General features: G+C 40.5%; 1 protein-coding gene across 1 annotated transcript in view; it reads right to left on the reverse strand.

Annotated features, from left to right (window-relative positions):
- Positions 1 to 23,821, reverse strand: part of gmds (GDP-mannose 4,6-dehydratase) — a 554,149-nt gene that overhangs the window by 83,818 nt on the left and 446,510 nt on the right. Inside the window, exon 8 of the mRNA XM_078427475.1 lies at positions 22,270 to 22,388. Within this exon, the coding sequence (XP_078283601.1) occupies positions 22,270 to 22,388 (119 nt within the window). The remainder of the gene's footprint in view (positions 1 to 22,269; positions 22,389 to 23,821) is intronic.

A 23,821-nucleotide genomic window follows, 5' to 3' on the forward strand; every position in this document is an offset into this window, starting at 1 on the left:
TTGGGGGAGTCCAGAACAAGGGGCCACAGTTTAAGAATAAGGGGTAGGCCATTTAGAACTGAGATGAGGAAAACTTTTTCAGTCAGAGAGTTGTAAATCTGTGGAATTCTCTGCCTCAGAAGGCAGTGGAGGCCAATTCTCTGAATGCATTCAAGAGAGAGCTGGATAGAGCTCTTAAGGATAGCGGAGTCAGGGGGTATGGGGAGAAGGCAGGAACGGGGTACTGATTGAGAATGATCAGCCATGATCACATTGAATGGCAGTGCTGGCTCGAAGGGCCGAATGGCCTCCTCCTGCACCTATTGTCTATTGTCTATTTTCTATTGTCTAAACCAAAGCTCCAGGGTGAAACCCATGCAGTCACGGGGAGAACGTCTAAACTACACACAGTCAACATCCAAGGTCAGGATTGAACCCAGGCCTCTGGCGCTGTGAGGCAGCAGTTCTACCAGCTGCATCACAGTGCTTCCCATAACGGGATGTGAGTGTCTCAGCAGCACATACCATACTGCCAGTGCTGGCCAGATGAAGTGCTTTCTCCCATTCTCTCCTACATATGCTGTTCTCGGACACTTGGGAAGTAACAGTGGTCAATCACAAAACTATTCTGCATGCGCACATTTTTCTGTTGTTCCAGCTGCCGTGGAAACTACCCTGAAACATAAACAGAACCGCTTTCACCGCACCAAGGTCTAAAATTACAACGGTTAGGATGATGATTAGTTCTTAGGAAATTCCATTAAAACCACTGGCCTTTTATCCAGGAAGAGGAGGGCAGAAAGTCCTCGCCAGGGATCAAATGTTTGAGATCAGAGGAGGAATTATGCACCATGCAAATAATTAAGGATACGTATAGTTCTAAGGCAGTTTGAGAAGTCTTAAAGTACCAGGTACTTCAACGTGAACACAACTCTAATAACAAGGGGGTGAAAATTAGGTGAAGGTCTTTAATTTCCAATATTATTAGGTTGGCTACATCAGAAAAGTCTCCTAGAAAACCACTTAATTAGCCTCATTGGTTTTTGCATTGCTCTATTAAACGCATTCCAGACAATCCGTGATTTCTTCTATAAACGAAAAAATAATAAACTCTGTTCTAAGATTTAACGAGTGAATAATTTGGAGAAAATTTGCTAAGAAACAGGTGCTATGAATTCAAGAATAGGAGAAGTGGTTAGAATGAACGCCACATGGAAATTGGAACAGTTGGAAACCACTCAGGGCGGTAGTCGCTCATCATTTTTGCATGTATTACTTACAGGATGGTAAGTTTGTTTTAAATAGGAGGTGGAGGAGCTGACACCGTGGAAAGATTAGGGTGGAGAGGAGGAGTGATGACAGATGAGGGAAACTGGCAGGATGCTGTAGAACGGTGAAGGGAGAAATCACATGTGGGCCACAGATGCAATTAATGCAATTAATTGGCTGGCAATCTGATGTGAATGTGAATGGCACTTTTTAAAAGGAATATATTTCCTGGACAGATAAGGAGTGGCAGAAAACTAGCGTGACTGAAACAAAGCTGGGAAAATGAGCCAGAAGTTGTCTACCATTATTAATGCTGATAAAATAATCTCTTTTAGGCAGGATGCTGAGATATACCTTGAGTTCCAGATTGATATAAATTGCTGCCACGAACTTCCCAAAAATTTGGGTCTTGCTGAGACTGTCGAGGATTTACAACACAATTACAGAGGAACAGTACAGAAATTAAGGGCTGATATTGAAGGTGCCACTAATAAAATTAGCGATAGTCTTGACATAAAACACAGCTGTGGAGACCGAGAGAATGAACGGTTAGATCTATGAGATTCACCCCTACAGAAATTGGTCTGAGAGGCTCGTAAATCATTCTTCTATTTCTTTTAACCTACTTTTATTCAAGTCAAGCCAAAGCTCGTCCCTCTGTTCTTGTTTTAATTGCGATCTCTCAGCATTTTGCTGAGACCATTCATTTTGCAACTCCCTGGTTCAATCATCAGTTCCCACCAATCACCAAAGTGAAGGCACTTTCTATTACAACTACACCCAAAGAGTCTTTCCAGGTGAAACAGGTGAATTATTTGCGCTACTTTCAAACAGGTGTACTGCATGTGGCATTCACAATGTAGTTGTACCAACCAATGCAGTTTGGGTGACCACTTTGCAGAGAATCCGCATTCTGTTTGCAGGCACAAACCTTAGCCTCTTGTAGCCTCACTCTTTAATTCCTCATCTTACTTTCACTGACCGATCAGTGCATGGCCTCCTGCACAGTAACAATGAGGTCTGAGTCAGACTTGAAGGGCAGTACCGCATCTGCTGGCTGATCACAATGCAGCCTTCTGGACCTAATATTGAATTCTACAACTTCAAGTAGCTTGATTTTTGTCTGTAATAGTTGCCCATCCTTAATATTGGTTCAGCCAGTTTTGTTTCTTTTTCCTTCTTTTTTTCCCCACTCTAGGAGTGGAGGACCTGCCAGTCAGTCATGTATTCCTACTCTGCATTTCACAAAGGTGGAATTGTGGCACGGTGGCGCAGCGATAGAGTTGCTGCCTTACAGCGCCAGAGACCTAGGTTCGATCCTGACTATGGGCGCTTGTCTGTACGGAGTTTGTACGTTCTCTCCGTGGGTTTTCTCCGGGATCTCCGGTTTCCTCCACACTCCAAAGACGTACAGGTTTGTAGGCTAATTGGCTTGGTAGAATTGTAAAATTGTCCCTATTGTGGGATAGAGCTGGAATGCGGTGATCGTCGGTGGGCACGAACTCGGTGGGCCATAGGGCCTGTTTCCGTGCTGTATCTCTAAACTAAACTAACAATACTCCTACAGTACATTCTTTTGCCTGTGTTTTTTTGTATATGAAGGAGTACTTTAGTGAATGAATATTTTATTCTCACATGTAACAAGTCACAGTGAAATTCTTTGCTTGCATACCCAAGGAATGCAAATAGTCGCCACATAGAGGGCGCTTACAAAGTTACAAAGTACCCTCGGGCCAGGTCCCCATTTCTTCTCAACCCCCTCTCCCGCCCCCTCCCTACGACGATTCCTCCCTTGTCCATTGTTCTACCCCTCCCTCACAGGTCCATGTTTGTGTTCCCATTCTCCAGCTGCTCCCATTCACTCATTGACCAGAAAAACTAGTTTATGGTCACCTGGCTCTTAGTCTATCAGAAACATCCTCCTCTCCCACCCTTCCTGCAGCTTAATCTGAATCTGAATCTGAATCTGAATTACCTTTATTGTCATTCAAAATGAATTGAACGAAAATCATTTGCCACGCAGCCACAACAGTACAGAGTAAAAGACACAAGACACACAATTTTAACACAAACATCCATCACAGTGACTCCTCCAGACACCCCTTCACTGTGATGGAAGGCAAAAAAGATTCTTCTCGCTTTCCCCATGCTTCTCCCACGGACAGATAGTTCGACTTCTGCCGAGGCGACCAAGGCTCCACTTGTACCCTTCAAGTTCAGAGTTATTAAAAATGTTAGTCTTAAGGAGACTCACGCAAGGAGATGGAAGGTCTCGCGGCCGAGCCGTACCGAGGGAAGAAAAGTCCTGCGGCCGAGCCACGCCGGGCGATGGAAGGCCCCGCGGCCGAGCCGCGCGGGGTGATGAAAAGTCCCGCGGCTCAGCCGCGTGGGGCGATGGAAGGCCCCGCGGCTGAGCTTTTGTCTCCTTCCCACTTCTGACCTGGCTCTATTTCTCTTCCCACAGATGTGGCCCGATTTGCCAATTATTTCCCACATTTTCTATTTTTAATTTAGATTTCCAGCATTTGACTTTCAATGTTAGAAGTAGTGAACCTGGTTCATATTTCTTGCTTGCTACATCTTCCGCTGGAGCAAACTGCACAATTATTTAGAATCAATTGAGATAGAAAAGATGGAGTAGATGTGAATCAGAAACAAAAGGAATAACCAGAAAATAACTGTGCAGAACTTGCTCAAACCAATCTTGAATGACTAATCAGTTCTAAAATTGGGTCTGTTATTGTTTACTTTCAGCAACTCAGTGAAAATGTTACATTCAAAAGAAAAATCAAACTGCAAATAGGAATGGACCCTCAGACATTGTTAGTGTTTCTGCCTCCAAATTAGATGTGGGATTGAACTCCACCCCAAGAATAGAGCAGATGGGCAGCATGGTGTTTGTCTCAGAAGACTGGGCTGAAATCCATGTACTCAGAAGTGTACTAGATGTTCTGAGGTTGGCTGAGAGGTGACCATGTGAAATGAGGGACACCGTGTTCCTGGGTTGATGTGTCCAGATTGAGCTATTGGTGGAATGGGCCGCTGGAGGCCCTGAAATAGCCTTGGGCTCAATTAGAACTTGCACTAAGTGGCCAACTGTAGAGATCAGATGCAGCAGCACGGAGCAGTGGAGGAGGCCATTAACAACATTGCCTGGCCAGGCCGGTCCTACAACAATTTAGTCCCACCACCAGGGCAACGGGCCTTTATGGCCAAGTTAAGACTAACATTTTTAATAACTCTGAACTTGAAGGGTACAAGTGGCACCGCAAAAGTGGTGACCCTTATGTCCTAACTCTATGCAATCTCTTACTATTATTCTCTTGTTCTTAAGTATGAATATACCAATGTATGGTATGCAAAGGAGGAATTTCACAGTACCTAGTTAGATATGACAATAGAGTACCATTGAACCATTGATGAAACTCCTAGTACTATGGGAGGGACTGGAACTCCATCCTCATTGTGAACAGGTTTTATTTTGCTTCCCAGTAATATATCTTAGCAGAAAAGAAACAATTCTCACATGCAGATATATCACATCCAGCTTATTGTATCTCACTTTCTCAACCCTTATATGACCCTAAACTGAAGGACTAATTGTCAAGACTGCAAGCAGATTTGATTTGAATGTTACAAAAGTAAAATGCGATGTATGGGAAATCTTGGAAAATACTTGTGTGGGCAGGTGCATCAATATACATATAATGCAGTTCATGTTTTAAATCAACTTCTTTGAACAAAACATATTGAAATCATCTGTTGCTGTCACCACCGATGCTGCTAGACCTTCTACATAATTACAGCATTTTCTATTTTGGTTGAACCATTGAAACAATTAAACCCTTAGTCTTTAGTTTCTGCCATAGACTTCAATTTCTCTTCCTACTCACTGTCTAAACCAGACCCAGACATTCTTACATTTGTTGCTTTGTTGCAGGTTGTACTGAGTTGTTGACCCCGCATCAAACAAATTGCATATTCCAAACTAAATATTCTTGCATGAAATTAATTTTTTCTCATTTAGTACATTGATATTTTATACAATGGTATCTTGGTCATCTGATAAATCCATCATCTATGATCTGTACAGTACAAAGTTCCTTCACACATCATATTTTAACTTCTGGTCATTGGTTTTAAATCCCTCCATGGATTTTACCTGTGTCCATGACTGCACCTAGCCACATATCAGCACCCTTACCCAACCATAAGCCCGTTCTTTCTCTTAAATTTTGTTCCTCATCTTAACCTGGATCCTACATTTGTTCTTCCTTTTGTGCTGAACCATGTTATTGTATTCTCTCCATCTATTGCTCTGTTTTTCTCTTTTCTCTATGATATTCTGTAGACAACATCCTTTCTGACCAAAGTTTGCTTTGCATTTCTCAGTGTCTTCCTTGGCTTAACATTCATTTCCTTCATGTCTCCTTTTTCCACATTCAAGTCAAACTGTGTATGCATCACTATTTTTGGTGAATCCATTGGATGTCCAAAATGGTTTTCAGCTTCATGTTCAGGAATTACAACACTTTTTTCCTTTATTTACAATGTAATTTGCACTTATATTTCAAATCCAATTGATTGACCAATGTGCATTTTGTCCAACTCATTTTGTAGATCCTATGCTGGATCCACCTACCACAGGTAGTCAAGTCTCACTCTCTTGTTTCCCCTCCATGCCTAATTGCATGATAGAGGAGGCATTTCTTCGATAATAGCAGTCTGATTTCTGGGTTGAATCTGTAATAGACTTTTTTTCTTAAATTGTTCCCAAAAGCTTGGGTGTGCTGAGGAAGAATCTATGAAATTTCAGCTTATACAATACATATCAAGGCAGCGCAGTGCACAGCGGTACAGTTGCTACCTCACAGCGCCAGAGCTCCAGGGTCAATCCTGACTATAGTTGCTGTTTGCACAGAGTTTGTACCTTCTCCCCGTGACCGCGTGAGTTTTCCCCAGGTGCTCCGGTTTCCTCCCACACTCCAAAGACGAAAAGGAATGTAGGTTGATTGGCTTCTGTACAAATTGTAAATTGTCCCTAGTTTATATGATTGTGCTGGAATACAGGGATTGCTGGTCGGTGGGGACTTGGTAGGCCAAAGGGCCTGTTTCTGTGCTGTATTTCTAAACTAAACTAAACAATGTTGAAATAAGAGAGACAGAGGATACGGTATATTCTCAATATATTACACGCTATTTTAGATTGGTTGTAACTACCACATTTATAGTGCATTTTCAACTTTAACAGGGTAACCAACACTTGGTTACTTCGCAGTGCAGCAGCTGGAGATTAAATAGATCATGTCACACTTCATTAAATCTGCCGTTTGCATAGTGTCTGCTACTTATCAATTTGAATGCAGAATTTTGCTATAACTAGGAATGATTTAGTGACATAAGATTATATTTTGAAAAGTTGTAAAAGAATGCCACACCCACTGAGAAAATCCACAAAGACTCGCCAGCATTCAATAAAGCACGGACCACAACACGAAAGTGGGTTTACAACATGAAAACAAAAAAGACAATACACAATACACAGCAATGAACTCATAGTCTAACTCAAATATCTATTAGAGTAACATTTTGTATTGACAACTCCTTTTGCGTTCCAACCCTCCAACCCTTTAGTTTTAAATTTTTAGTGCTTTATCATTTTATTATTGAAAATCAATTTATTTTTCTCACTGGTCTTAAAGGCATGATGATAGTAGGATAAAATATGCCAACCATTTTACGAAGCTATGGTTAAACAGAATTTTATTAATGACCCCTGATATGGTAAAACTGTGTTGACAATGGACATAAGCTGTAAACAAGGATATCTGGTCAAGGAGTAAATGGGAGTCATAAGTGAGTGAATTCTAAACATCATGGAGTTGTACAGAAACAGGGGCTTTGGCCCATGTCGTCCTTCTAACCAAATTGTCATCTTTAGCTAATCTCATTTGCCTGCATTTGGTCCATATTCTTCTCAAACTTTCCAATCATAGAAACATAGAAAATAGGTGCAGGTGTAGGCCATTCGGTTCTTCGAGCCAGCACCGCCGTTCAATATGATCATGGCTGATCATCCTAAATCAGTACCCTGTTCCTGCTTTTTCCCCATATCCCTTGATTCCGTTAGCCCTAAGAGCTATATCTAACTCTCTCTTGAAAACATCCCGTGAATTGGCATCCACTGCCTTCTGTGGATCCCCATATCTGTCTAAATATCTTTTAAATGTTGTAATTGTACCCACCACTACAGCTTCCAACAGCTGGGACATATATCTACCATATGAAGAAGTTGCCTTTTAGTTTCCTTTTAAATCTTTCCCCTCTTATGTTAAATGCTTCCAAGTTTTAGGTTCCCTGGGGAAAAGATAGTGACCATTCACCTTATCTATGCCACCCCATAACTGTGTACATCTCAGCCTTCTGGGGACAATAATTCCAGCCTATCCAGTCTCTCTTTCTAACGTAAGCCTTCCAGTCCAGTAATACCCCAGGAATTTTTTTTACACCCTTTCCTGTGTAATAAAAACTCTTTTGGCCAAGTATATTTTAGAATAGAATAAAACAACCTAGTTTTGGTGATCAGTGATAAATCACCACCTGATAGGAATCTGAGAAGAAGGAAACATCTTCTGATTTTGACCATAAGAGGAAGAATCCTGATGCAGCCTCTTTCACCAAATCATTCTTTTGCCCCCACAGATGCTGCTCAACCCACTGAGTTCCTCCAGCAGTCTGTTTTTTTTTGCTTTGTGACTACAATATTATTGTAATCTAAGATTTGAGAGCAAAGATAATTCACAATCCAAGATTTTACAATTAAGTAACATAAAGTTCAAATTGAGGAGAAATGAACTAGCCACAATAAACTCAGTTGAACTATGACTGGGTAAACATACAAACTGTAAGAAGCATTCAAAGCTCCATCTGGCACAGTACAAAACTAGCTGATAATTCTAAAATGTAAAAACGAGGCATATTTTGATAGGTATTCAGGTTAGCAAAAGATGTAGGGTCGTTGAAGAAAGGTCTCGACCTGAAATGTCACCTATTCCTTCTCTCCAGAGATGCTGCCTGTCCTGCTGAGTTACTCCAGCATTTTGTGTCTACCTTTAGCAAAAGATGCAAGTGACTATCATGATAAAAGAAAAACTCTTAAACTGCAAAACAAAAGTGGAAATCAGTGGACTGGAACAGCAGCAAAATGCATTGCCAAACAAAGAAGTGTGCAAAGGGAAATAAGAAAAAATAGAGGGAAGGAATATCAAAGCAAACAGCTCAAGAAAATATAAATATATAGTTTTTAAAGTGTGGTAAAGAATAATATGAGATGACTGAAGACAGATGCAGATGGAACGATAAAGAATAGGGAAAAAATAAATTTGTTTAACATATTTCATATTTATTTCATAACTATTTTCACCATGGAGATGGAGGACAAAATGCCATCGGTGATGTATTTGGTGAAGTAATTTGGTGAATTTATGTGTCAAAATGAAAATGGCAAAAATAATGGAACTCAATATAAATATATATTCAGGTGTTTGATGGTTTCCACAAAAAATCAAAAACTTACATAAATAGATGAGAATAAATTTAGTTTTCCGAAGCTCTAGAGATTTTGCATTGTGCCTTTGGATTGGAAAGTTCACAACATTCATTATTTAAGGGAGGAGGGAGAGGGGAAGAAGTCAAGTTACCTCTCAGTCCGTCACACTAAACAGTCACCCCCCACATTGACTCCATCTACACTTTACACTGTCTCAGGAAAGCAGGCAATATTTGTTTATGATATTTACGGTATGATTTGCCAAGCAGCCTGGCTGTAATGAGTATTCTGCATGCCGCGCGGTTTGGCCACTCCAGCACATTGCATCATGACAACACAAACATACAGTTAACAATTAAGAATAAAGCATGACCACATCAAAACAATAAGGATACAACATTACAGTCTAAACATGTGGGTGAAAATAAACCAGAGCAAAAAAGAGACTACAGGCTTTGGTTATTGAGTAGAACTATCACTCGTGGAAAAAAAGCTGTTTTTATGTCTGGCTGTGGCTGCTTTGACAGTCAGGAGTCGCCTTCCAGAGGGAAGAACAAGGGAAACTGTTCTACATTAGTAATATTGCCCACTTTCACTCTACCATGTCACCATTCGATATCAACTATTTCATTAACTCAACTTATCTCGCATCTTTCACAGGTTCCAATCTTCTGGCAGCTTTTCCAGCATTCCAGACTTGAAATGAAGAAAGAAAATTAGGCCTGGTGTTTAACTGTCACTAGTGTCCTTCTTTCATGAAAGGACAGAAGTTAAAAAATCCCTCCTTGGAACCACTCTACGTTTTATAGCTTGGGAGTTATTCCGAATATTATTTTAAGAGCATGTACTAATTTCAGACTAGGTTATAATTCAGATCCTGGTCATTATAATGCAATTCCATTGAGTCGAAAGATAAAAACCAGAGTTCGCACAGTACATAAAGTGTACACTGCTTATGCAGGAGAAATCAAAGTTGCAATTTGCCAGCCAAGTCTTTCAGCACACGGACAGCAAAGACTCTTAAGTAATCTCAGTGATTTTAACAACGATTAAGAAAGTTTGGACCAGGGTCAAAATTTGAAAATCCCCCAGCACAAAGAATAGGCCCACAGAGTTGCTGAGTTTCCTTTCTACGATCCTTTGCCTCCAAACATAACATGTAATCTGCCTTTCGGAGACACATATCATCAACACCCATTGAATAAGCTGCCTTAGCATAAATGGTTACAACCTTGCGAGTTACTCTCTGTTCAGCTCCCTCTGTTTGGATACATATTGCTGACACGACTACATCCTAGTTTGGGTACCTGTAATAATGTGAATGGGAGCTGTGGCAGAGTGGTAAATGTGCCTTAGACTCAGCAAAGCAACCAACGCCAAATATCTTTTTTTTGTTCCCCAAACCGTATCAGTTAATTTAATGAGCCTGAAAATTAATGAACTTGATGGACCTATGATCTACGTTCCAGACTTTGAAAGGTGTACTTATGGATATCAAGAATACACTGGATATCTCCTTCCAAAATTCTATGTTCTGGAATGATTCTGCAAATTGTGAGGTAGAATAAGTGATCCCACCTTATAAGTAAGGGAGAGTGAAAACAGGGGAATAGTAACTTCAGATCTGTACCATTGGAAAATGCTGGAATAGAAACATCAAAAATAAGTGCAGGAGTAGGCCAATCGGCCCTTCGAGCCAGCACCGCCATTCAATATGATCATGGCTGATCATCCAGAATCAGTACCCTGTTCCTGCTTTCTCCCCATTTCGCCTGATTCCGTTAGACCTAAAGCTATATCTAACTCTCTCTTGAATATATCCAGTGAATTGGCCTCCACTGTCTTCTGTGGAAGAGAATACATAATGAAGGCCAAATATTTTTAAAGTAGGGCATTATTGTGTATTTTTAAAGCAGAGATTGACAGGTTCTTGGTTAGTAAGAGTGTCAAAGGTTATGGGGAGAAGGCAGGAGAATGGGGTTGAGAGGGAAAAAATGATCAGCCATGATTGAATGGCGGAGTAGACTCGATGGGCAAATGGCCTAATTCTGCTCCTATGACATGAACTTATGATGGTTGTAAAATCATGGCGTTAAAATAATATGATTAAAGGATGTGGAATTGGAAGTAATATATCTGCAAACATATAACCTGGAATATTGGACAGTACAATTTGTTCAGCCCACAATTTGTTCAGCCCGAACATGATGCCAAGTTAAAATAATCTCCCCTGCCTGCATGTGATTCATATCCCTCTATCTCTTGCACATCCATGTACCTATCCAAAAGTTTCTTAAATGCCCTGGGTTGAGAGTTGTTCAGCAGAAGGAAAAAAGGAGCAGTAATAAAATGTCATCTCAAGTTGACAGGCCCGCAGTCATTGGGATATCATAGGTATCAGTATTTGGGCTCCAACTATTCACAACCTATTTCAATGATTTGGCTGAGGGGACCAAATATTTATTTCTGAGTTTGTCATTGATGAGAAACTAAGTGGGAATGTGAATTATGAATAGAGGCTTCAAAAGCACCAGACAATCACGTATTGCCTTTCCACTGACTGGATAGCATCCCAACAAAAACTTTTCACTGTACCTCGATACACGTGACAACAAACTAAACTGTTCAACTGAATAAACAACAAGATGAAATGTAATGTTGAATAATATATAATAATATAAAGTAATTCAATGGCAAAAGAAGGCAGGTGCTGAGTAATTTTTAACAATGTGTTGATGTTCATTGGAAACCAAATGCTCTTGTGTATAAGTAACTGAAAGCCAACATGAGATTAAAGTCAATTGTCAAAGTAACACAATTATCCATAACGGGTTTTACCAATGTTATGAAATTGATAATGAATTCTTTTCAGAAATGAAATGTGACAAAGACTGGAACCTTAGGCTTGAGCCACCATTACAGTACTGATGTAACACATCAGTAGCAAATGGGATTTGAAGCTTTGCAGATGAATTCTGACCAAGATTTATTGGGATCAATCACTGTGGGGCACTCCTGGGAGAATTTGATCCTCACGAAGCAGTGTTAGATTGGCATGCCCATCGAGCCTGAAGAAGAGTCCTGAGCTGAAACGTCACCTATCCATGTTCTCCAGAGATGCTGCCTGACCCGCTGAGTTCCTCCAGCACTTTGAGTCATTTTTTGTAAATCAGCATCTGCTGTTCCTTGTGTCCACCTTTTATTCACCTTCATCAATTAGATTACCACCTCCTTCCTAATCCTCAAGTCTGCCTTTGCACATGTTAAGGTGGGAAATTTATTGGATTTGGATTGCTTTAGTTGCTATCTGTATCATAAATATCTTTGTGAAGAATATATTATCACACATATACATTTTACTGTTCAGGGCAACAAAATAAATTATTTTATCAGCGGTACGCTCGAACCTTTCGATTTTGAAATTAATGTCACTGCATCGCAGAAGATAAAATCTTACTCCAGAACAATTTTGAATATCTCCTGGCACATAAAAAAAAATGCCTTCTTCTTATACCAATCTCAGTTCCATAAAAGCCTTCCAGACATATTAGCTAACTTAAGTTGAATGTAAACAACTCAATAAATGCTACAAAGATTTATGCATGTTTAACAGAGTCACAAGCCAAGAATGGATTAGTTTCAACATGTAGCTTGCCCAAATTAAAAGCAGTTTCTTCCTTCCCTGAAATACTTAATATTTTAATATATGGATTTTGGATGTCAAATGAATTAAAATATCATGAGTTACTTGCAGTTCTAATCACAATATTAAATAGCAAAGGATGTATCCCTTTTGCTTTCCCTTCTCCCAGTCACCCACTAATCTCTGCATGTCTCTCTCCCATCTCAACTCTATCCCATCTCCCTCTCTCGCCTTCCCCCTCCATCTCTCTCTCTGTGCCTTTCCCATTTCTTTATCTCTCTCTCTCTCTCTTTCAGGATGGGAGTGTGGTGCATCGAGATTGCAGGCTGGGAGTTTGGTAGCAGCTTCAGCAGCTGAGATCGAGATCTGGGAAATGCAGATTGATTTGGCAGAATGAATCACCCGTTTAGCAGCGGAGATCCGGGGTCCTGCTAGAAATCTGAGCAGCGGGAGATGGGGTGGCTGCTGTCACATGACGCAATGTGTGAGGCTGTGCCTGGTCTTCGTAATGAACTGTGTCAGACATTGGGCCAGATTATATTCAACTGATCCTTTAACTTTGCTTACCATCAAGCCATGCAAACAACTTGCTGTCTAATGTCTGTCATTGTTAACCAGAGTAATTCAAAAACAGTTAAAGTTGACTTCATGGATAAAACAATACAGATAATTTCAAAACTACTAATTTTAAAATCATTTTATTCTGCTGTTTTTTAATTAAAGCCGTGCAAAAAAATAAAGAAAAACTAAACTAAACCTTAACTTGAACAGAAGTTCAGAACATGTTGATTAGTACGGGTGTCAGGGGTAATAGGGAGAAGGCAGGAGAATGGGGTTGAAAGGGAAAGATAGATCAGCCATGATTGAATGGCAAAGGAGACTTGATGGGCCAAATGACCTAATTCTGCTCCTATAACGTATGAATTTATAAACCTATGGACTAAATATACCATTTTAACATTCCTAGGCCACCCTACTCACACTTGATGTGCCAACTAAAACTGGCATTAAGCTGAGAGTCCTTCCACTCAATGTTACCTCTGGACTAAGCGGTCAATTCAGGATGAAACAAGAGATGAGAAGTGCTGGCATCTGAAACCCAACAGATATTGTACTTCTAGCTGCAGCATGTAAGCACAGAAGTTCAGAACATGTTGACCCACGAACTGCAAGTAACTGGCGGTTCTATGCAGACATATTGGCAAGCTGTCCACATGAACCATCCATTAACTGTGACTACTTGAGATCCCTAAATGTATACAAAACCACATTCAGGCTGAAATAAGACGACCAGCCAATTTACCTGGGAATAATAAAGATACATAATATCATGAAGAGAAAGGAATATTCTATTTTACCATATTTGATATGATTAAAAGTATGCATCCTATTAGGCAAATTCCCTCAGGCAATTCAAATGAAAAATACCTTGGAGTTGTTGGGAAATCTATATGTGAACTCCATCATCATTTGGCACGGTGCCAGCCAAGGACATTTTCTATAGGTATAAAAAAAGTTGATAAAGAACTACAAGCAATCATCCTTTATTGCTGGTGAAAACATAACTGGCTGCTGTCATGAACCACAGTGGGTCGCAGGTTAAGAGAAACGCAAATATGAAACGAGTAGAAACAATACCATTCTGTCCTTAGGCTAATCTACTGAATTCTAACATCAACAGCGATTCGGGGGCAGGAGGAGTTCAACTGTGTGCTTACATGTGCCATGAGCTCATCAAAGAAACATGTTGTACAGACCTGTCTTCCCCTGTTGCAGGTTTGATTAAATCACAAGTTATGTGTAAAAAAATGACATATTTTATGTGCTAAAAGAATGTGAATTATATCATGTGATATCATGTGAATTATTTTGATCTCTTATGGCCCAAAAAAACAGCACAGAAAATATGTTAAACAATTATTAAACAACATCAGTCCACAAATGAGGAAGAGATGTTCCCTGTGCTCAAAGCCAGCGGAGCAATTCTAGCCATCAGTCAAAGTGATGGCACAAAGTACTTGCTGTTCCACAGAGAACAAACATATGTGTAAGTGTACAAGCAAGTTATTTCACCTTGGGCATGAAATAATTGTCTCACACACACCCATTGGGTTAATGGGAATACACTTGGCATTGTGTTATTTTGATGTATCATGTAAAATCACAATAGTTTTAGATAATTAATAGTTTAAAATGGGTTGGTGAATGTCAAGTCACCCAAACACTGTCAGGATTTTATAATTGCTGCATTGAAATGTGCGTCACCATTGATAGCATCAGACTAAGAATTGCATTGTGTCCTATTGAAAAGAGAGCAGTTGCTCAATAAAATCAATTTTATACTGACGCACATATAGTTTGAATATGTCTATAGTTCTCAGGAGTAAATAGCTAATTGTCATTTGTACTGCAATGGGACAATGAAATTCCTACTTGCTGTAACAACAACACAGACGAGATGTTAAATGGATGCCCTTTCAGGTGGACATAAATTGATGCAGAGCATTATTTTGAAGAAGAGCAAGGGAGTTATTTCCAGTATCATAGCCAATAACACTCCAACAGATTATTTGATTATTATCATACTTGTACATGTGGGACCCCAAGTGAAACCCTTGGATAGAGTGGATGTGGAGAGGATGTAAAGGTCATAGCCTCAGAATTAAAGGACATTCCTTTCGGAAGGAGGAATTTCTTTAGTCAGAGGGTGGTGAATTCTTAGCCACAGAAGGTTGTGGAGGCCAAGTCAATGGATATTTTTAAGAGATTGATAGATTCTTGATTAGTACGGGTGTCAGGGGTTATGGGGAGAAGGCTGGAGAATGGGGTTAGGAAAGAGATAGATCAACCATGATTGAATGGTGGAGTAAACTTGATGGGCTGAATGGCCTAATTCTGCTCCTATCACTTATGATCTTATGACCTTGTTGCAATTTAGCAGCCCCTACCTTTAAAAGTGACAACTCTTGAGAAGGTTCATTAGCTTAAAGAACTTTATGACATTCTGATGGGGACATAAAAGCCACTAAATAAATGTTCAAAGTCACGTTAAAACAGCCTTTGCACTACCTCACATTATGTACCCTGTAAAAATGGATCTCCTGAATGGCAAAATCAAAGACAATTGTGACATCAGGATTATAAAGCCAATTGCTGAATCGTGAAAGTAATGACAGTATACAAACCTATCTGACCAAGACAGAAACTAAACCAGGTATCTGAATAAAAGCAAATAAAATGACAATCTACCTATTGAGCAAAGTGTATTGTTAAGGCAAGGCTTCTTGTGTACGATATTGTAGACCCTAATGCTGCTGCTGATGCCATGTGTTTGGAATATAAGGCCCTTCAGACCAGTAAGATACATCTTTGTACATCTGGATCAAGTGAGGTGGAAATTTCTAACGGAGGCAGCAATTTCTGATGGCCAACTCAGCTCAGCGAGATTTGACACATTAAAACTTAGTTATAATGATGCACTACTTTCTTATATAAGCCATTTACATCTGTAATTGTGCATTAGCTATCATTATACTATCAAGTACATGTGTAGGAATATCATTTAGTAATATTTAAATAAAACCAAAACACTAGCAGTTAAAACATCCTAATTAATGCAGTACAAAGGTTTAAATTGATTTGTTTTAATTGACATCCAGAGGACTTCAGGGAATCCCACTGTATATGAAAAAAATCTTGATAAACAGGTGGCGTTATTTGAAGGCCACAATATATGTCTAAAACTCCACATGACAGAGTTTCCCAAGATATGGCTTTAATAATTTTGCATTTTCAGCTGCTCCTGGTTACCTTTATAACTTTTACATTTTTATTTACACACTATATCTTTTACAGTTTTGAAATGTCTCTGAATCTTAGAGGGAATGAAGAATGAGTGTAGAAGTTGAGAAGTCATGTTGCAGTTGTATAAGATGATGATGAGACCGCATTTAGAATATTGTATTCAGTTCTGGGCACCATGTTTATAGGAAAAATATTGTCAAGCTTGAAAGGGTTCAGAAAAGATTTACGAGGATGTTGCCAGGACCAGAGGGTGTGAGCTATGGGGAGACGTTGAGTAGGCTGGGTCTCTGTTCCATGGAGCGCAGGAGATGAAGGGGTGTACAAAATCATGCGAGGAATAGATCGGGTAGATGCACAGTCTCTTGCCCAGAGTTGGAGAATCGAGGACCAGAGGACAAAAGTTCAAGGTGAAGGGGAAAAGATTTAATAGGAATCCGAGGGGTATCTTTTTGACAAAAAGGGTGGTGGGTGTATGAGCTGCCAGAGGAGATAGTTGAGGCTGGGACTATCCCATCGTTTAAGAAACAGTTAGACAGGTACATGGAAAGGACAGGTTTGGAGGGATATGGACCAAGCGCAGGCAAATGGGACTAGTGTAGCTGGGACAATGTTGGCCGGTGTGGGCAAGTTGGGCAGAAGGGCCTGTTTCCACACTGCATATGACTATATGACTCTAAATATGAAATGACTCATACACCTGATTGCTGACAACAGTCAAAGGAATCAGGCCTCAGGGTTTGGTGCTGGGCCCAATGCAGTTTGTCATCTATATCAATGATTTGGATGAAAATATACAAGGCAATAGACAATAGACAATAGGTGCAGGAGTAGGCCATTCGGCCCTTCGAGCCAGCACCGCCATTCAATGTGATCATAGCTGATCATTCTCAATCAGTACCCCGTTCCCGCTTTCTCCCCATACCCCCTGACTCCGCTATCCTTAAGAGCATGATCAGCAGGTTAGCAGAATACTCTAAAAAAGGTGGTATTGTAAAGTGAAGATGATTATCAACAATTACAGCAGGATCTTGAACAGCTAGGCAAGTAGGTCGATGGCTGGTAAATCTAGTTTTTTTCCGTTACCTGTGAGGTGTTGTATTTTTGGAAGTCATAGAAACATAGAAACATAGAAAATAGATGCAGGAGGGGGCCATTTGGCCCTTCAAACCAGCACCGCCATTCATTGTGATCATGGATGATCATCTACAATCAATAACCTGTGTCTGCCTTCTCCCCATATCCCTTGATTCCCCTAACCCCAAGAGCCCTATCTAACTCTATTTTAAATTCATCCAGTGAATTGGCTTCCACTGCCTTCTGTGGCAGAGAATTCCACAAATTCACAACTCTCTGGATGAAAAAGTTGCCTCAGTTTTAAATGGCCTCCCCTTTATTCTTAGACTGTGTCCCCTGGTTCTGGACTTCCTCAACATTGGGAACATTTTTACTGCGTCTAGCTCCTCTAGTCCTTTTATAATTTTATACGTCTCTATAAGATCCCCTCTCATCCTTCTAAACTCCAATTGATACAAGCCTAGTCTTTCCAATCTTTCCTCATATGGCAGTCCTTCCAAACCCCGGGATTAACCTTGCGAACCTTCGCTGCACTGCCTCAATAGCAAGGACGTCCTTCCTCAAATTAGGAGACCAAAACTGCACACAATAGACAATAGACAATAAGTGTAGGAGTAGGCCATTTGGCCCTTCGAGCCAGCCCCACCATTCAATGTGATCATGGCTGATCATTCTCAATCAGTACCCCGTTCCTGCCTTCTCCCCATACCCCCTGACTCCACTATCCTTAAGAGCTCTATCTAGCTCTCTCTTGAATGCATTCAGAGAATTGGCCTCCACTGCCTTCTGAGGCAGTGAATTCCACAGATTTACAACTCTCTGACTGAAAAAGTTTCTCCTCATCTCCCTTCTAAATGGCCTACCCCTTATTCTTAAACTGTGGCCCCTGGTTCTGGACTCCCCCAACATTGGGAACATGTTTCCTGCCTCTAACCCGTTAATAATCTTATATGTTTCGATAAGATCCCCTCTCATCCTTCTAAATTCCAGTGTATACAAGCCTAGCCGCTCCAGTCTTTCAACATATGACAGTCCCGCCATTCCGGGAATTAATCTAGTAAAGCTATGCTGCACGCCCTCCAGATGTGGTCTCACCAGGGCCCTATACAACTGCAGAAGGACTTATTTGCTCCTGTACTCAAATCCCCTCGTTATGAAAGCCAACATGCCATTAGCTTTCTTCACTGCCTGCTGTACCTGCACACTTACTTTCAGTGACTGGTGTACAAGGACACCAATGTCTCGTTGCATTTCCCCATTACCTAATCTGACTCCATTGAGATAATAACCTGCCTCCTTATTTTTGCCGCCAAAGTGAATAACCTCGCATTTATCTACATTACACTGCATCTGCCATGAATCTACCAACTCACTCAATCTGTCCAAGTCACCCTACAACCTCCTAACATCCTCTTCGCAGTTCAAACTGCCACCCAGCTTTGTGTCATCCGCAAACTTGCTAGTGTTACTTCTAATTCCATCATCCAAATCATTAATATATATTGTAAATAGTTGCGGCCCCAACACCGAGCCTTGCTGCACTCTACTCTCTACTGCCTGCCATTCTGAAAAGGACCTGTTTATTCCTAATTCTGAAAAGGACCCGTTTATTCCTAAATCAGAAGAATCAGAATTGCCTTTATTGTCATCCAAAACATTAAGTCTTTTGGACGAAATTCCATTACCCACCGGCCAACAATAAGAGCAATAAAAATAAGCAATAACACACACAATCACAAACCAACACAAAACAAAAAAAAAGAAACATCCATCACAGTGAGTCTCCTCCAGTCACCTCCTCACTGTGATGGAAGGCCAGAATGTCTTTTCTCTTCCCTGCCGTCTTCTCCCGCAGTCAGGCTGTTGAAGTTGCCACGTCGCGGCGGTCGGGACTCCCAACATTGAAGTCCCCGCCGGACGGAGAAAATCCCGCGGCCTGTTTCGGGCCGCGCCGGACGGTGAAAGGTTCGCAGTGGGCCAACCCAAGCCCCGCGATTCGGGGCGGGCAAAGACGCTGGATAGGACCAGGGTAGGACTTTCACAGTGAATGGTAAGGTACTAGAGAATGTGCAGAGTACAAATATAAGGTTCCCTCAAAGTGACGTTGAAAGGAGATAGGGTGATGAAGGCGGCTTTTGGCACATTGGCCGTCATCATCCAGGGAATTGAGTATTGAAGTTGGGACGTTATGTTATAGCTAGAGGGGGCAGAATCAAGAATGAGAGGGCACAAGTTTAATGTGAGAAGGGAAAGATTTAATAGGAAGTTGAGGAGCAACATTTTCAAACAGAGGGTGGTGGATATTTAGAATGAGCTACCAGGGGAAGTAGTTGAGGCAGGCACTATAACTATGTATCAACGACATTTGGAAACATACCTTGATAGGAAAGGTTTAGAGAGATTAAGCAAAATAGGAGCAAATGGGATTAGCTTAGATTGGGTAGTGTGGATGAGTTGGGGTGGTATGGATGAGTTGGGCTGAAGGGCCTGTTTGCATGCTGTATGACTATGATTCCCCAACACAATAATATGTTACTCTTCATAATCGCTTTTTAAACGCACCAATCAACAATTGGATAATTTGCTGCATTTCATTTACTCAAATTATCTTTCCCAAAATGAAAACAAGCTTGATTCTTAACTTATTTTGTTAAATCTCTGAATAAACTGCAATAAAGAGCCTCAGAATGTATTGCCTGGGCAAAACGAGTACAGAGTTCAAATGAAGGCCTTGACTTATTGATCTCATTCATTCATTCTATTCATTGAATCTGAGCATTCTGCTTCTTGAACTGAACAAACATAAGGAAGAAGAATGTAGAAACAAGGAACTTAAGATGCTGGTTTACACAAAAGGACATAAAATGCTGGAGTAACTCAGCGGGGTCAGCATCTCTGGAGAAGATGGATAGGTGACCTTTCAGGTCAGGACCCTTCTTCAGGAACCTGAAGGTCTGAAGAACGGTCAAAGCTGAAATGTCACCTATCCATCCTCTCCAGAGATGCTGCCTGACCCGCTGAGTTACTCCAACATTTTATGTCCTTAAACATAAAGAAGAGTTTGTGTTCACATGTGTAAGATATAACCACTAGCTCTGATTCTTATACTTGATCCGCTAATATGACAGTGTGAGCCATTGCAATAAAAATCATAAACAAATATTTGGATCAGGCAAACAAAGTAAACAAGTATATCGTGATGACAAGATGTCATGTTAAAAATGCCTGTGCCAATGTAAATGACTACATATTGAGACTACATCATATTTTTGTTCAGTTCAATGGATCAAGCATCAAATAAGGAACAAATAATTAAAAATATACCCTAATTAATTGCAAAATTGGTATTGGGTTGCTCTATAACATCACATCACTTAAACAAGCAAATTATCAAATTACTTAAAAGACGAAATTGCGGAGCATTTGGATAGCAGTAACAGGATCGTTCCGAGTCAGCGTGGATTTACGAAAGGGAAATCATGCTTGACTAATCTACTGGAATTTTTTGAGGATGTATCTAGGAAAATTGACAGGGGAGAGCTGGTGGATGTGGTGTACCTGGACTTTCAGAAAGCCTTCGACAAGGTCCCACATAGGAGATTGGTGGGCAAAATTAGAGCACATGGTATTGGAGGTAGGGTACTGACATGGATAGAAAGTTGGTTGACAGACAGAAAGCAAAGAGTGGGGATAAATGGGTCCCTTTCAGAATGGCAGGCAGTGACTAGTGGGGTACCGCAAGGCTCAGTGTTGGGACCACAGCTATTTACAATATACATCAATGACTTGGATGAAGGGATTAAAAGTACCATTAGCAAATTTGCAGATGATACAAAGCTGGGTGGCAGTGTGAACTGTGAGGAAGATGCTATGAGGTTGCAGGGTGACTTGGACAGGTTGTGTGAGTGGGCGGATGCTTGGCATATGCAGTTTAATGTGGATAAGTGTGAGGTTATCCACTTTGGTGGTAAGAATAGGAAGGCAGATTATTATCTGAATGGTGTCAAGTTAGGAAAAGGGGACGTACAACGTGATCTGGGTGTCCTAGTGCATTAGTCACTGAAAGGAAGCATGCAGGTACAGCAGGCAGTGAAGAAAGCCAATGGAATGTTGGCCTTCATAACAAGAGGAGTTGAGTATAGGAGCAAAGAGGTCCTTCTGCAGTTGTACAGGGCCCTAGTGAGACCGCACCTGGAGTACTGTGTGCAGTTTTGGTCTCCAAATTTGAGGAAGGATATTCTTGCTATTGAGGGCGTGCAGCGTAGGTTTACTAGGTTAATTCCCGGAATGGCGGGACTGTCATATGTTGAAAGACTGGAGCGACTAGGCTAGTATACACTGGAATTTAGAAGGATGAGAGGGGATCTTATCGAAACGTATAAGATTATTAAGGGGTTGGACACATTAGAGGCACGAAACATGTTCCCAATGTTGGGGGAGTCCAGAACCAGGGGCCACAGTTTAAGAATAAGGGGTAGGCCATTTAGAACAGAGATGAGGAAAAGCTTTTTCAGTCAGAGAGTTGTGAATCTGTGGAATTCTCTGCCTCAGAGGGCAGTGGAGGCCAATTCTCTGAATACATTCAAGAGAGAGCTAGATAGAGCTCTTAAGGATAGCGGAGTCAGGGGGTATGGGGAGAAAGCAGGAACGGGGTACTGATTGAGAATGATCAGCCATGATCACATTGAATGGCGGTGCTGGCTCGAAGGGCCGAATGGCCTACTCCTGCACCTATTGTCTATTGTCTACATCAAGTAGAAATGTTTGGACATAATTTTTCTCTTCACTACCAGATTGCAGTATTTATAGATCTTTGGAGACTCAACAATAAATTGACAATAATCGATTTATTTCTGAAATGTATCTTATTTACTTTCGATGTATTTCTAAATGCAAAGATGTAGTGAGGTTAGAAAACAATGATGATTCCGAGGCCTATTCTGATACTCACACAATGGTCTTGCCAATTTGTATGAAAGCTTTTTCAACAAATTCTCGAACACTGTGTACTTCACCAGTGGCTATAATGAAATCTTCTGGTTCATCCTGTTGTAACATTAACCACATTGCCTGATGAAAGAAAAAAGATCAGAGTGAATCATCAGTATTTTCGTAAGTAGACACAAAATGCTGGAGTAACAGGCAGCATCTCTGGAGAGAAGGAATGGGTGACGCTTCGGGTTGAGACCCTTCTTCAGACTAGCATTAGGGGAAAGAGAAACGAGAGATATAGATGGTGAAGTGAAGAGATATAGAACAAATGAATGAAAGATATGTTAAAAAGTAACAATGATACAGGAAAGAGGCCACTGGTAAAGAACGAGAAGCTGGTGCGACGGGTGGGGGAGGGATGGAGGGAGAGGGAATGTCGGGGTTACTTGAAGTTAGAGAAATCAATATTCATACCACAGGGTTGTAAGCTGCCCAAGCGAAATATGAGATGCCGTTCCTAAGTAGAGTCTTAATTTATGGTTTTAGTTAAACCAGCACATTGTTACTTAAGATTATAGTCCCATTTGCAAAAAGGCCTGAAGACATATACTTTGGGATTCTTGTAAAATGGTTTCCATTTTCACTAGTGTCAGTGATGCATGTATGCAGAGATGCACAATATGTCAGAGATCATCAGGCAATCTTTGTGTTTTGGCAACTTGCAAACACGTTGCTTCTAACATGCCAGCTCTGACAGGTTATTTCCAGCTATGACAATTTTCATTTTCATTTGCTTGCTATAATCTTACAACATTAATTTGACATCTTAATGCAGGTATTATATGCACAACAACTTGAATGAACTTGGGGAAACCAAAACAGAAATTTAGAGGACTTTTCAAAGTGCATACATGGTCAGATCACACAAGTGCGCAGAAACTTTTTCATAACATCTTTCAGTGCATAACATAGCAATTTAAGCTTTAATAGTCTGCAGAGTAGATAACTAAGGCTTAAAACTTGCATTCTTCCCTCACAATTAAAACACACTATTTCTGGTAAAAAGGATAATGTGCAACTATTTTTCCCAATGGTCTGCAAACTATCCCAAAACTGAAGTGAGCAACCAGTAGTCAAATGCCAAGAATGCATATTTGTCCATTGTTGTTGATTTCTGTATAAAAGCTAGATCTGAGTTTTGTAATTGTGGCCAAAACTACATTGGCCTTTTTCTTTTTATTAAATCTCCCCTTTCTTTTCATTTCCTGTCAAATCTGCACAAACATTAAATTACCAAAATGAAATATATTGAAACATGCCAGCACCGACAGGTTTATACAATTTTCATTTTCATTCGCTAACTCTAATCTTACAACATTAATTTGACATCTTTGGGCAGGTATTATTCGCGCAATAATATGGATTTGGGGAAACCGAAACAGAAATTTACAGGACTTTTCAACACAACCATTGTACTTCATGGCTTAGCACTGTTGGCAGGTTTGACATCCTTTGGCCAAGAACCTTTTGAAAGTTAAATCATCCAAACCTGAATACAATCAAACAATATA

The sequence above is a fragment of the Rhinoraja longicauda genome, chromosome 2, assembly GCF_053455715.1.
Source record: "Rhinoraja longicauda isolate Sanriku21f chromosome 2, sRhiLon1.1, whole genome shotgun sequence".
NCBI classification, from domain to species: Eukaryota; Metazoa; Chordata; class Chondrichthyes; order Rajiformes; family Arhynchobatidae; genus Rhinoraja; species Rhinoraja longicauda.